Source organism: Populus nigra, chromosome 1, assembly GCF_951802175.1.
Source record: "Populus nigra chromosome 1, ddPopNigr1.1, whole genome shotgun sequence".
Lineage (NCBI taxonomy): Eukaryota > Viridiplantae > Streptophyta > Magnoliopsida > Malpighiales > Salicaceae > Populus > Populus nigra.
Window position 1 is genome coordinate 48,928,818 of NC_084852.1, and position 14,478 is coordinate 48,943,295.

Consider the following 14,478-nt stretch of genomic DNA (forward strand, 5'->3'; position numbering starts at 1 on the left):
TCTATACCTTCATTTGATAGTAAAATCAAACATACAAATATAATAATAATAATAATCATGGACTAAGAAATTGAAAGGACAATAAATCTTTTCTCCACCGCTAAACCAATCCCCAGTGACTCCATCACTCTTCATGCTCTGCTCTCCAATAATTGCAAGAATGTGCATGAAGCACTCTTGCACCTTTCCGGTGTTAAAAAAACAAAGAAAAGAAAAAAAAAAAAAAGTGGACCTTACTGCCGAGGAATTTTTCTACCCATTCAAAAGCAATCACATGGAAATTATCGAGGGGGCCTACGTGGGCAGGTCGGTAAATTTCTTCAAATCGTGGATTAGGTTTTTCTCCAACGCAAAACTATGATAATATATTTTTTTCCAAAATTTTTTAATGCTGATATGAATAATTTATTCTTCACCAAACGACTTAGTTGATACACCGGTCTAAACATTCCATTTAATCATTAAATAAAAATAAAACTTTTGAGATTTAACTTAACGGATTGGTTTTTAAATTTACTTTTTAGATCATTAGTTTGAGTCTCATAAATTTCAGGACCACCTGAAATTTACATAGTTATTCACTTTAGAATTTGTGGGATTAATCGAGGTGCACACAAGCTGACTCGGACATCCATGTTAATAAAAAAAATTAAGATATTTGATATTAAATTTAGCTAGCTTAATGGGTTATCTAGATAACTTTAACTTGAATCACAAGTCCAGTTTAAGATTTTAAACATTTTGTTACTTATCTAGATAAACTCGGATGACTGGATAGATTGATTTATAATCTAATTAATTTAATTTTTTCTTAAAATAAAACAACCTGTTTAAGTTGTATCTCAAATTAACCCAACAATGTAGTTATCTAGACCATAGATCAGACGTGATTTGTAACCAGATCTGATAACTCTGCCTCTTGAAAAAACCCAAATCTGAAAATCCAATAAAAACCGGAACAACCAACAAAAAAAAAACCCGGGAACTGAAAATTTGTACACCTATAATTTAAAATAATAATAATAATAATAATCAGAAACCTTTTAACGGGTAAATTTTTACACTACGAACAAATAAAAAATGAATAAATAAAAGAAAACAAAATTCTTCTGTCTCTCAACAGTTGTCAAAGAGATACTGCAGATTCCTCCTTTCCAGTCGAGCATGTTTTTAGTCCTAACCAACCCTCCATAGAAACCGACATCTTATCCGTGATTCTTATCTGTCATCTTGTAATCTAAATAACTTTCTCTGTACATGTATTTTTTGTTTTGTTTTTGATGTACACGGAACTGAATTCTTGCCTTTCACGAGATGATATGAGAGTAGGAGGAGGGGAGGAGTGGTAATAGCTTTTTGTCCCTTTTAGCATGAGTTTTGTGGACTCTTTCTTGCCTTTTATGTCTCTCTCTGTGTGTATATATAGGGACTTCACGTGCCTTATTTTTTATTGAACCATTCAAGGCTTTTTGGCTTTTAATCCTTTCTTGGTTTGGTTTTTTTTCTGGTGGTTTGCCCTTTACAATTCTGGGTTCATTAGTATAGGATGAGTACTACTTGAATTTGATGGTTTTGAGCTTTGTTTAAGCTGAATTTTAGTGAAGTTTGAGGTTTTGGTTTTTGGGTTTTTGTTAAAGTTCATGTTTTGATTCTTTCTAGTTGAATTTGAACTCAAAAGACTTGTTCTTTTGGTGTTCTGCTCATTGCTTAAACAGTGATTTGTACAAATAGGAAAAGAAATGAAGGGTTTGATTGTTTTGGTTGTGTTGTCCATGCTATGTGGTTTTGGTACGAGCAAGGAGTGTACAAACACTCCTACTCAGTTATCGTCGCATACATTTCGATATGCACTGCTATCATCAGAGAATGAAACTTGGAAAGAAGAAATGTTTGCACACTACCATTTGACACCAACTGATGATTCAGCTTGGGCTAATTTGTTGCCAAGAAAGATACTTAGAGAAGAAGATGAGCATAGTTGGGCAATGATGTATAGGAATTTGAAAAGTCCTCTTAAATCCTCTGGGAATTTCCTCAAAGAAGTCTCATTGCATAATGTGAGATTGGATCCAAGTTCAATTCATTGGCAGGCTCAACAAACAAATTTGGAGTACTTGTTGATGTTGGATGTGGATAGCTTGGTGTGGAGCTTTAGGAAAACTGCAGGTTTGTCTACACCAGGCACAGCTTATGGTGGGTGGGAGGCCCCGAATTGCGAGCTTCGGGGTCATTTTGTAGGTTAGTTTCTGTGGTTTTTGCTGATGATCATGAATTTAGTGTAAATTATGTTGTTAACACGTTTATCTTTTTCACAAAAATCTGTACATTCCAAATAAGGGCCCTTGAGACACTTTTGTGAAGTACAAATAATCGATATCACAGTTCTTGTTCTGAAAAGATCACCTTTTTCAATGATTCTTCTTGCCTCCCTTCTCTGTAGTTTGGCTAAAAGTAATATTTATCTAAATTTTGACTTGTTATGGTACAAGGAGTCAAGAGTGTGTGTGTATATATATATATATATATATATATATACTGTTCATGGGTTTTCTTCCTTAGTTTCTTGGTAAACACCCTCTGCAAATTATTGCCACTGAAAAGCTTGTGATGGTTTAATAAGAACCATTTAAAGATGAGTTTATGATAATCCCTATGAATGTTTTTCTTCTTGATTGCAGAACTAAGGATATGCTTTTATCTCGTTATGATAATTTTTGTGTAAAAATGGATTCCTTTATAATTTAATTTTATTTTCCATTCTTGTGGTGTTTTGAAAATAGTAGTCCATATAGTTTATGACTAACAAATTTGATTTGGCTTGTTGAAGGGCACTACTTGAGTGCATCAGCACAGATGTGGGCTAGCACTCACAATGATATTCTCGAAAAGCAAATGTCTGCGGTAGTATCTGCTCTATCTTCCTGTCAGGAGAAAATGGGCAGCGGATACCTTTCTGCTTTCCCATCTGAGTTATTTGATCGGTTTGAAGCTATAAAGCCTGTCTGGGCTCCTTATTACACTATTCATAAGGTAGGTTATACTTCAAACTGGATCGTGATAGTGTTCGTTTAGAAAGTTACATGGCTAACCATTTGTGCTTTGTTGTCTTTGACAGATCCTGGCAGGTCTTTTGGACCAATATACATTTGCAGATAATGCTCAAGCTTTAAAAATGGTGAAGTGGATGGTTGATTACTTTTATAATCGAGTACGTAACGTTATAACCAATTTCAGTGTGGAAAGACATTATCAATCACTGAATGAGGAAACTGGTGGCATGAATGATGTCCTTTACAAGTTATTCAGCATTACTGTAAGTAAATTAATCTATGTAGTTCCCCTAGCCTCTTCCTCATTCTTCACTTTGTGAGTCCTATGGATTGTATCTTGAACTTGCTTCTTACAGCTGTAATATTGTAAATGATTTGGAGCTTCTGTTTTAGCATGCTATTTCTGAAAATATCTTTTCATTGCATTCATCATATATTCTGGTTTATTATGGCAGCTGGAATGGATATGTTTTTGAAAATTAACTCTGTTTTGTGGAAGATAGGCCTCTGGGTATCTTTAACTTGAGCCTTTGATTTTGCTTTGCTGCAGGGAGATCCAAAACATTTGGTGTTGGCTCACCTGTTTGACAAACCTTGCTTCCTTGGTTTGCTTGCAGTACAGGTAATTTATTGACTACCTACTGCAGCTTATCAGCTTTTGGCCGGTGTTTGTCTTCTGATTTTGCAGGGTTTTCCCCTCTTTTTGATGATAAGAATCATTCCCCTTTGAGAAAACAAACTTCTGATTTTGTAATTTTTTGAAATGAAATGATATCATCTTTGACATAACCATTCCATTTAAGCAAGACTGATATAAGATGAACTTTTGAAATTTTTATATTGCAAATAGAATGAATTTGGAAAACAGGTTAATTTATCAAGTTCACAATTGGTGATGAAAATTTAGGATGCCTGGGTGTCGGTACGTGGGTAGAATGGTTCCTTATCTAGGACTGAAGGAGAAGATGTTGGAGGGAGGTCAGAATTTTGTTGGAAGAGATTAATAAAGGGATAAGATTAATCCATACTTGATTGATTGATATCTCACAGAAGCTTCTTTTCTTCCCTGTAGGCTGAAGACATATCAGGTTTCCACGCCAATACACACATCCCTATCGTTATTGGTGCACAGATGAGATATGAAATCACTGGAGATCCACTTTATAAGGTTAATTGCTTTATATTAATCATATACTGTCTGAACAGCATTTTCGATGAAGTTTTGTATCATTTTGATTGAGCCATAGCTGTTCATGTTAGATTAGTCATGCATGAATGATCTCTGATCTTAAAACTGCCTAAAATAGATTTGTGTCTTCCAGGATATAGGGACATTCTTCATGGATATAGTCAACTCTTCTCACAGCTATGCAACTGGAGGAACTTCTGTTAGCGAGTTCTGGTACTGATTGTCATTTTTAGTTAAATTCTGGCAGTGAATTTTGAAGTAAAATTTCTATGCATTCATATGGATGATTCTAAGTTCATAGAAATGGTTGCTAAGTTCCTTTCCTGTCATTTACCTGCTCGTACTCTATCCACATGTGTCTCTTACCCTGTGTTATTTTGACACCTTTGCCTGATGTATGAGTAGGTCAGATCCAAAGCGACTGGCTAGCACATTACAGACTGAAAATGAGGAATCATGCACAACTTACAATATGCTGAAGGTATGTCTTCATTCTTATCTCTTTCTTACTGATATAGAATTTTGAGTATGTGTACCTTGATATATAGAATTTATTTCGAATTGGTTAGGGCTGTACTTAGCATCCATTCGACACTTGCCTTGCAGTTTTTTTTTTTTTTTCATTTTCATATTACATAAATTTTCCTTCTAAAACACTACACATTTACTGGAACCTTTTAGGTCTCCCGCCACCTGTTCAGATGGACCAAAGAAATGGCTTATGCAGATTATTATGAGCGTGCTCTGACAAATGGTGTGCTAGGCATCCAAAGAGGAACAGAGCCTGGAGTGATGATATACATGCTTCCACAACATCCCGGAAGTTCCAAAGGAAAAAGCTATCATGGATGGGGGACATTGTACGATACTTTTTGGTGCTGCTATGGAACAGGTGTGGAATCTATTACCCGCCTTATCCTTTCTTACCTGCTAATACATTCACCATTTTTAATAATTTTTTACTGCTAAGAAACTGCATTGTTTTAGTCCACACAATGCATTTTGATTTTTTTCATATCATTTTTAATCCAATGCGGATTATTCCTTCCTTGGTTGCATCTGAAGTTTTCAAATATTTTTAAACTGATGCTTATTCCACTCAAAGCATGTAGGATTCTTTTCAAATGATTTTTAATCTGAAGCAGATTAATCCTCTATTCATTGTGTTTGAAGTTTTCAAATGTTTTTAAACCAATGCGATTAATGTCAATCGATGTATGTGGATTTCTTTTCAAATGATTTGTAATCCGATGCAGATCATTCCACCATTCCTCTGCTTCTGTGCTAACAATTTGATATTATTTTTTGTTTCTGACTCTAAAGGAATTGAATCATTTTCAAAGCTGGGAGATTCCATATATTTTGAAGAGGAAGGAGAAGCCCCAGGTCTTTACATTATTCAGTATATATCAAGCTCTCTTGATTGGAAATCTGGACAGATCATGATCAATCAGAAAGTTGATCCTGTTGTTTCTTCGGATCCTTATCTTCGGGTGACTTTCACCTTTTCTCCAAACAAGGTATTTGCTACAATTGACTATCGCAGAAGCATACAGAAGTTAATGTTACTCTTTAAAGGAGGTCCTTGCTATATATAAAAAAAATTCAACCTGGATCCTCCTTGATTAGGAAAAGGAGAGAAAAACACTGCTAATTCTCCTGTAAACTTATTATTATGTTCATTGCGCAAGAGCTCACAGAATCAAAAGTTTAATAAGGGCTGAGAAAAGGGTAACTGATGATCATAATGGATCTGATTTGTGCAGGGGTCAAGCCAAGCATCTACCTTGAATTTGAGGATACCAGTTTGGACACATTTAGATGGTGCTACCGCAACAATAAACTCTCAGAGTTTGGCTATACCGGCTCTAGGTGTGAAGCATGCTCATGAATCATGACTGTTTATTTCTTAATCTACATGTTTCTCATATTTGATTTAATTTGCTTCGTAAGAGCTAATGGGAGAGCTCGTTTGGAACCACCTTTCGATTGGCATCTTCAGAGGAAACCCTGGTGTTGTCTTTAATATTCTGCTTCTAATGCAGGTAGTTTCTTATCAGTCAATAGAAAATGGAGCAGTGGTGACAAATTAAGCCTACAGCTTCCCATTAGTTTGAGAACAGAGGCCATACAAGGTATTTTCACTGGATTCTTGCTTGAAATGTAAAATATTTTTATAATTTCTATAATGATGATGGTCATATAACTGACAAGGTCCTCTGACAACATTCAGATGACCGGCACCAGTATGCTTCTATTCAGGCAATACTCTATGGTCCTTACCTGCTTGCTGGTCATACCAGTGGTGACTGGAACCTCAAAGCCGGGTCTGCTGGTTCTCTTTCAGACTCTATAACACCAATCCCTGCCTCTTACAATGAACAACTAGTATCTTTTTCCCAAGACTCTGGAAATTCAACTTTTGTGTTAACAAATTCAAACCAGTCAATTACAATGGAAGAGCACCCGAAATCTGGCACTGATGCTTGTCTTCAAGCAACATTTAGAATTGTCTTTAATGACTCTTCTTCCTCCGAAGTCCTCGGAATTAATGATGTTATTGACAAATCAGTGATGCTTGAACCATTTGATCTTCCTGGAATGCTTTTAGTGCAGCAAGGAAAAGACAGCAGCCTTGCCGTCACAAATTCTGCTGCAGATGATGGTTCATCTATCTTCCATGTGGTTTTGGGACTAGATGGAAAAGATGGAACTGTGTCCCTGGAATCAGGAAGCCAGGAGGGTTGCTATATATACAGTGGTGTCAATTACAAGTCAGGCCAGAGCATGAAGCTTAGCTGCAAGCTAGGGTCCTCAGATCCAGGATTTAATCAGGGAGCCAGCTTTGTAATGAACAAAGGACTAAGTGAATATCATCCAATCAGCTTTGTGGCAGAGGGGGACAAAAGGAATTTTCTTCTTGCACCATTACATAGTTTGAGGGATGAATTTTACACCATTTATTTTAACATTCAAGCTTAAAATGTGTGGATAGAGCTATTGTTTCCATGATTGGAAGATAAAGTACAGCTCATATTTATTAACAAAAGCTGGCAGTTGTTATCAGTGCTATGCTCTTAGATAAATTCAATGCAACGCAAGTTTGGCCAAGGAAGATGTTAAAACCCATCGCATAGATCTACTCTACTCAAGATTTTCATTTTAACATTTAGATCAAAATTTTGGATTTGGATGAAAATTCAGGTGACAGGACTGAGTATGCTTCAGTTCTGGTAATCCTTTATGGCCCTTGTCTACTTGCAGGTCATACTGCTAGTGACTGGGATATCAAAAATGTAGCAGCTGATTCTCTTTCAGAATGGATAACTCCAATATCTCCTGCTCACAATTATCATCTGGTTACCTTTTCACAACTCCACCTCGTTCTGGATCAATTCAAACACTGGGTCTGGCAACAATTCTCCTCTCCATTCAATATTTATGTGTTTTTGAAAAAAGTTAATTTTTTTTAATTTTAAATTAATTTTTTTATATTTTTAAATAGTATTGATGTCAATAATAATTTTTTCTAAAAAAATATTTTATACATTTCTAAAAAAAGATTCTTTAAAAAATATATTTTTTTCCAAATGTGCTCACTCATCCTTGCCAACAAATCTTCCTCGAAACCTTCAACAAGTACGGATGCTATTGGCAAATCAGTGATGCTAGGACAGTTTGACCATCCTGGCATGCTTGTAGCTTATCAAGAAACGGACGGCAACCTTAATCTTCAAGTTGCAGAACACGACCACTTTCTGCTTGGTTGCGGGATTGGATTCAAGTAGTCTGTATCCTTGGGAGGCTGAAAGACATAAAGGTTGCTTTGTGTATGGTGGGGTGAAGAAACATACAGGTGAAAGCTTGAAGCTCAAGTGCAATTTGGATAAAACAAATCAAATAGCAAGCCAGCTTTGAAATGAGAGAAGGAACGAGCAAATATCACCCAATGAGCTTTGTAGCGAAAGGGGCAAAGAAATCTTCTTCTGGGACCATTACTGGACTACAGAAAGGAAACCTACACTGTTTATTTCAACAATGAAGCTAAATTAGTAAGGGTATGCAACTGTACAGGTAAGTAATGCTTTCTGATAGGACTTTCCAAGAAGCAAGAAATACAATTAGTTAGTTTCGGTTCAATCTTTCCTGTCCCTTCCGCGTGATTTTACTTCTATTTTGACAAATTGCTTGCAGTTCGATTATGTACTAACTACGTTGCAGAGAAAAAAAACAAGACATAGAAGAAACTAACATTGGTTTAACCATCAAGCATGGCCTCAATAGAACAATGGCATGCAAACCTGCTTAAGACAACTGAAAAAAATTACTGCAGGCGTTTTATGAACAGAATTGTTTGAACTAGAAATAAATTGCACAAGAAAAAAAGATGTCACAATATTACGCAGATGTCAGTAATTCATCTCGACTTAGTTTTTGGGATTTTCAGTTTCAGAGAAAGTGGCATTCATATATGACAATCCAACAGTATCAGGACTGTTGAGCTGCTCAAGCTGCTTCTTACCACGGCGAAGCAAGTACTCAATGTAGATGAAATTCTTGCGATCTACTTGTTTGGAGTTGCGGCGGAACTCAGCTGAAACAAAGGATTCAATCTGCCGTCGATCTTCAGGGGACTTTGAACGAGCTGCTCGTAAGAAGCCCCGGTACAGAGTAAGCACTTGCTTCTGCATTCCAGAGAGTCTTGTTCTTCCTCCTGTTGATGGTCCCATTGCATAATTTCAATGCACTTCACTGATCAGATTTTGGTCTTCTAAAGCACTAATGAACAAGGAAAACAACATCAGTCGGTTATGTTCGTATTGGCATTTTATCAAACACCATATGGCCATTCGGAGCAGGGAGCAAAAATACTAACATAGTGAAGAAAAAAAATTGCAGAAGGAATCTTAGACCAGATCAATGAACTGGGTCCTTGTCCTTTTTACCAAGGAACTTGGAAAGCACCTGTGAACACGTATTGTAAGAGAATGATTGCCTCTCGTTTTGATCAACAGTACAGAGAATTCATAGAGAGAGGGATGATTTCTTCACGTAATTCAATCGAGAAAGAAGTGAAAACCCATCACCGGAATTAGATGAATCTGAAACAAATTCCAAACCATTGATAATGGATCAAGAGTGTAGGAAAGGAAGAACAGATTCAGCTAGTATGCGAGAGAGAATGGTGACTTTTTGGTTATAGATTCAGCTGGAGAGGGGGGGGGGGGGGGGGGTATCAAGAGTGTACATGCATATTACTCTTCTTTTTTTTTTTTTGGTAACACTTGGATGTCCGGGCCAGTTTACGCGCACCATAACTAATCTCCGGACCCACTGAACACCCTGCAAGCCCAGTAGACATGTAAGACACCGCAGGGGTGACAGGCGTGCACGTTAGGGCTCGAACCCAGATGACAGAGACAAGGAAACCTTGCCTCTGGGCTAGAAGCCCTGGTGCATGTTCTTGATACTTGGACTGTTGGTCATGAATTGAAAATCTTGAGTTTAATTAAAATTATTGAGACCGAATGTCAGTCCATCTAAGATTCGTTGAAGGCAAGAATCAGACTTACCAATAATTTAAGCCACGGGCCCAGTGGACTCTATGCATTATTATACAGGAGGTTCTGATTAAATTAATTGGATATAGATTTATTATATTCGAGTCACGTTAATTAATAACAGTCTAACAAAAATATATTTGGGCAAGATTAATGGGTCCAAGTCCAAGAAGGTTACTCTCTTTCCCTCTAGTTATGTGGATAGTAAAAGAAGGAAAATATGAGAGTCAATTAATGCATCCCGAGAATTACAAGGAAACAAAAGGAAAGATGAGAGGTAATTCATCAAATCAAATTAAAAGAGAGGATTGAAAATTATAATTGAGAGTATCTGAGAGTCCTTATCCTTCTTATCGAATAAAAAGATGAAATATAACTATTTAGATGGTGGTCCGGTGGTAAGAACTTGAGATTAAAAGGTTTGCTTTTTTTTGTAGTCTCAGATTCGAGCCCTATGATTGCTTATATGATAGTCACTGGAGCCTTACATGGTCGTTAACTTCAGAGCTCGTGGAATTAGTCAAGGTACGCGAAAGCTGGACCGGACACCCACGTTAAATTAAAAAAAAAGATGAAATATATTACAATGGACATAAAGAATTCTTGTTTGTTGGAGAAAAGATCATATACCATTCTTAAACCCTCCTTAAAGCATAACGAGTACTATATCATTTGTTCTTGCTTTATTATTAGTTGGATAATTTATTTTGAACATAAAAATATAAATGTTTAGAGGTTGCTAAAGGTTTTCTTTCTTTAGCAGAAAAAAATTAAATATAGGGGCTAACTCGATGGAGTTGATGGGTTCAAAAATAACTTGAATGATCAATAAAAGCATAGTTTCACTATAAAAAAACCAAGACAATATTTTTTTTTAAAAAATTTAAAATAACAATATATTGGACCGATCTGTGTCTAACTTGTCAAATCCATAACCCTGGTCGTGAGACCATGATAACCCTATAAAAAATAAATTGAAACAAACTGTGAAGCCAAATCATCAATTAACTCAATGTTTAAGGATAAAATTAAAAAAATATCCAATTTAAAAAATAAATCAATTTAAAAAATGACACAATTCAACATGGATTAACCAATCAAACCTGCGACTTGAATCATGAGACCAAGATAACCTCATAGAAAGAAAATAAAAAAAATAGAAAGACTAATTCCCAATAAATAAAATATTGAAGGCTGAAATTAAAAAAGTCAATTAAAAAGAGAAAACAACCTGAATCAACCGGATTAACCTGCCAAATCCGTGACTTGGGTCATGAGACTCTAATAACATCATAGAAAGTAAATCCAAACAAAATCATGAAGGTCAGTCCTCAACAAATCAAATGTTAAAAGATGAAATTGAAATGAAAAGAAAACAAATTAACTCACTAAACTCATGACTTAAATCATCAAGTACAGAGGTAGAGGGTGGCATGCCCCTGCAAATTCTTCCCTAATGTCTCCCCCATGAAAAATTATAAATTTTAGCCTTAAAATAAGTTAATTTTAGCATTTAGCCCCTCTAAAATATTTTTTTTTTAAATTTGCCCCCATAAACCTAATGTCCTGGCTTCGTCCCTAAGGGTTATAGAAAATTTAGAGAAATAAATTATAAAGTTTAATTTTTAATAAAATAAATATTAAAAAACAATTAAAAAAACATTATTAAAATGAATAGTTGTGAGTGATACAGAGTAAAAGTATCATTTTTTTAGTTATCTTGCTAATAAAGAATTCATGTCCATCGCAGAAATATCATATACCATTCTTAAACTCTCCATCAAGCATAGTGAGTGTAAAGATTATACACGCGCTCGCGCGCATATATATATATATATATATATATATATGTTTTGAAGCCAATCTAAGTATGCAAGTTGTAATTTAGAGAAGCTATGTATGTTGAAATAATTCAGATTCTATTCCTTCCAAATTTTTATGTGATTGTCTGACAATATTTGTGTGATATTTTCATTTCCTTTTTACATTTGTGTTTGTTTACGCGTCCGCATTAATAAATGATTTGGTAATTTTGACAGGAGAGATTACTCAATGAGTCACAGGACGGAGATTGTTGTAACATCAACTGATCAGCTGATGAACAAGGGAGATCATGTTTCGGTTGACACTAACAAGTTAGCAACGTCCATGCAAGAGGAGTTCAATAAATTGCGTCCTTTCTCCGATAAGTGTTCAATCTACAGGGTTCCTCAAAGACTACTCAAGTTAAATAGAAGCGCTTATACACCTCAAGTAGTCTCCATCGGCCCACTTCACCATGGAAAAACAGAGCTACAAGAAATGGAAGAGCATAAGAAAATGTACCTTCAAGATTTTCTTAAATTCAGCGAGGTAAGCCTTGAGGATCTTATTGCATTTGTTGCAGAGAAGGAAACTACATTGCGAAACTGTTATGCAGAAACCTTTGAAAAGCTTAGCAGTGAACAATTTGTGAAAATGATGCTTCTCGATTGCTCCTTCGTCATTATGGTCTTACTGAGGACTTACGACGAAAATATTGTCTTCGAAAATATTGGATGCAGAAATGACCGTATATTCAGTAAACCTTGGATGTTCAATGAGGTATCCAAGGACATTTGCTTGCTTGAAAATCAGCTTCCATTCTTCATTCTAGAAGATTTGATTAAGCTATCCAAAATACGGGGCCATATTTCCTTGATTGAGCTCACCTTTGTATTCTTAACAAGGAGATGGCCTTCATGGGTGCCACAGGACAATTTGGAGAAAATCAAATTCTGTGAAGCAGAGCATTTTGTTGCTTTTCTGAGAATCTGTCAGCAGCCAACAGAGCAAAACCAGCAAAAGAAAATTGATACTCTAAGCACACCCAGTGCAATGGATCTCCATCAAGCTGGAGTCAGGTTTAAGTTGGGGTCCAGCCAAAAACTACTAGACATAAAATTCGACGCTGATAAAGGGACACTGGAAATTCCATGTTTAAAGATTGTGGATAGCACAGAAACGTTATTCAGGAATGTCCAAGCCTTTGAGCAATGCCATTCCGATTCTGGTTATATAGGTAACTATATCACGATGATCAATCTGGTTGTCCAAGCTTCCAAGGACACAGAAATACTCGCAAGAAAAGGAATTACAGAGAATTGGCTACGTGATAACGATGCCCTCTTAAGTCTTCTCCACAATCTTTCCAAAGAAAATTTTGTCGATACGGACGATTTCTATTTTTCTGATGTCGTTAAGAGAGAGGATTGAAAATTATAATTGAGAGTGTTTGAGAGTCCTTATCCTTCTTAATTTTATCCTTCTTATTAGAATGGACGTAAAGAATTCTTGTTTGTTGGAGAAAAGATCATATACCATTCTTGAACCCTCACTCAAGCATACCGAGTACTATATCATTTGAGCGCGTTTCATAGTCGAATAATTTATTTTGAATGTAAAAATATAAATGTTTAGATGTTACTAATATTTTTTTAATATAAAAAATTAAATTAAAGGGTTGATCCGATGGATTTGATGAGTCCAAAAATATTTTGAACGATGAGTAAAAACATAATTTAACTATAAAAAATCAAGATAACATCTTTTTTTTTTTAAAAAAATATCAATATATTGGATTGACTCGTGTTTAACCTGTCAAATCCATAATTTTGATTATGAGATCATGATAACCCTGTAAAAAATAAATCAAAACAAACTATGAAGCCAAGTTCCTAATCAACTCAATATTTAAGGATGAAATTAAAAAAAATCTAAAAAACATTTTAAGTCAACGTGAATTTACTTGCCAAACTAAAAATTTAAGTTATGAGACCGTGATAAACTCATAGAAAGAAAATAAAAAATAAATTATAAAATCTAATTTGCAATCATTCCAATGTTGAAGGATAAAATTTAAAAAATAAATCAATTTAAAAAAATGATCCACTTCAACATGGGTTAACCCATCAAACTCATAACTTAGATCATGAAATCAAGATAACCTAATAGAAAAAAAAATAGGAAGCCTAATTCCCAATAAATAAAATATTGAAAGATAAAATTAAAAAAAAAGTCATTTAAAAAAAGAAAAAAAAAACATGAATCAACCGAATTAACTCGTCAAACTCTTGACTTAGATCATGAAGCTCAGATAACCTCATACAAAGCAAATCAAAATAAAATCATGAAAGTCAATCCTCAATAAACCAAATATTAAAAAATAAAATTGAAATTGAAAGAAAACAAGTTAACCTTAAGGCAGAGGTAGAGGGTGGCTAGTAGGGCCAAGGCCACTGCAAATTTTTCCCCTTGTCTCCCCCTTTGAAAAATTATAAATTTTAGCTTTAAAAGTAGTAAATTTTAGCTTTAGCCCTCTAATTTTTTTTTTAATTTAGCCCTCCAAATTTAATGTCCTGGCTTTGTCCTTGTGGGTCATAAAAAATAAAATAAAATAAATTATGAAGTTTAATTTCAATAAAATAAATATTAAAAGATAAAATTAAAATTAATAAAAAAAATAAAAAGCAAAGCATTATTAAAATGGTTAATGTTTTGCTTGTTAGGTGGTGTAGAGTAAACACATCATTTTATTTTTTTAATATTTTGCTAATAAAGAATTCTTGTCCATCGGAGAAATATCATATACCATTCTTAAACACTCCATCAAGCATAGCATAGTTTGTGTAAAGATAATATATATGTATATGTTTTGAAG

General features: G+C 34.9%; 3 protein-coding genes across 4 annotated transcripts; 2 read left to right on the forward strand and 1 right to left on the reverse strand.

The window, feature by feature from the left end:
- The first annotated feature begins 1,073 nt into the window (after positions 1 to 1,073).
- LOC133690193 (uncharacterized) lies at positions 1,074 to 7,350 on the forward strand. The gene is made up of 12 exons (XM_062110745.1): positions 1,074 to 2,238; positions 2,828 to 3,030; positions 3,116 to 3,313; positions 3,601 to 3,672; positions 4,123 to 4,218; positions 4,373 to 4,452; positions 4,645 to 4,720; positions 4,921 to 5,131; positions 5,563 to 5,759; positions 6,006 to 6,111; positions 6,285 to 6,374; positions 6,473 to 7,350. The coding sequence occupies exons 1-12, from the start codon at positions 1,740 to 1,742 to the stop codon at positions 7,219 to 7,221; spliced, it is 2,577 nt and encodes an 858-aa protein (XP_061966729.1). The 5' UTR covers positions 1,074 to 1,739; the 3' UTR covers positions 7,222 to 7,350.
- A 1,127-nt stretch (positions 7,351 to 8,477) lies between these two features.
- Positions 8,478 to 9,475, reverse strand: LOC133701019 (succinate dehydrogenase assembly factor 1, mitochondrial-like). 2 transcript variants are annotated; one of them, XM_062124782.1, is made up of 2 exons: positions 9,116 to 9,475; positions 8,478 to 9,018 (listed from the first exon to the last, which is right to left on the reverse strand). In XM_062124782.1, the coding sequence occupies exon 2, from the start codon at positions 8,967 to 8,969 to the stop codon at positions 8,667 to 8,669; it is 303 nt and encodes a 100-aa protein (XP_061980766.1). In that variant the 5' UTR covers positions 8,970 to 9,018; positions 9,116 to 9,475; the 3' UTR covers positions 8,478 to 8,666. The 2 variants fall into 2 exon arrangements, with proteins under 2 accessions (XP_061980766.1, XP_061980757.1); XM_062124773.1 differs by having other exon boundaries at positions 9,205 to 9,472.
- Positions 9,476 to 11,665: 2,190 nt separating this feature from the next.
- On the forward strand, positions 11,666 to 13,149 carry LOC133700018 (UPF0481 protein At3g47200-like). Its single transcript, XM_062123610.1, has 2 exons — positions 11,666 to 11,697; positions 11,840 to 13,149. Coding segments are annotated over exons 1-2 (1,197 nt in total). The 5' UTR covers positions 11,666 to 11,695; the 3' UTR covers positions 13,035 to 13,149.
- Positions 13,150 to 14,478: the final 1,329 nt, after the last annotated feature.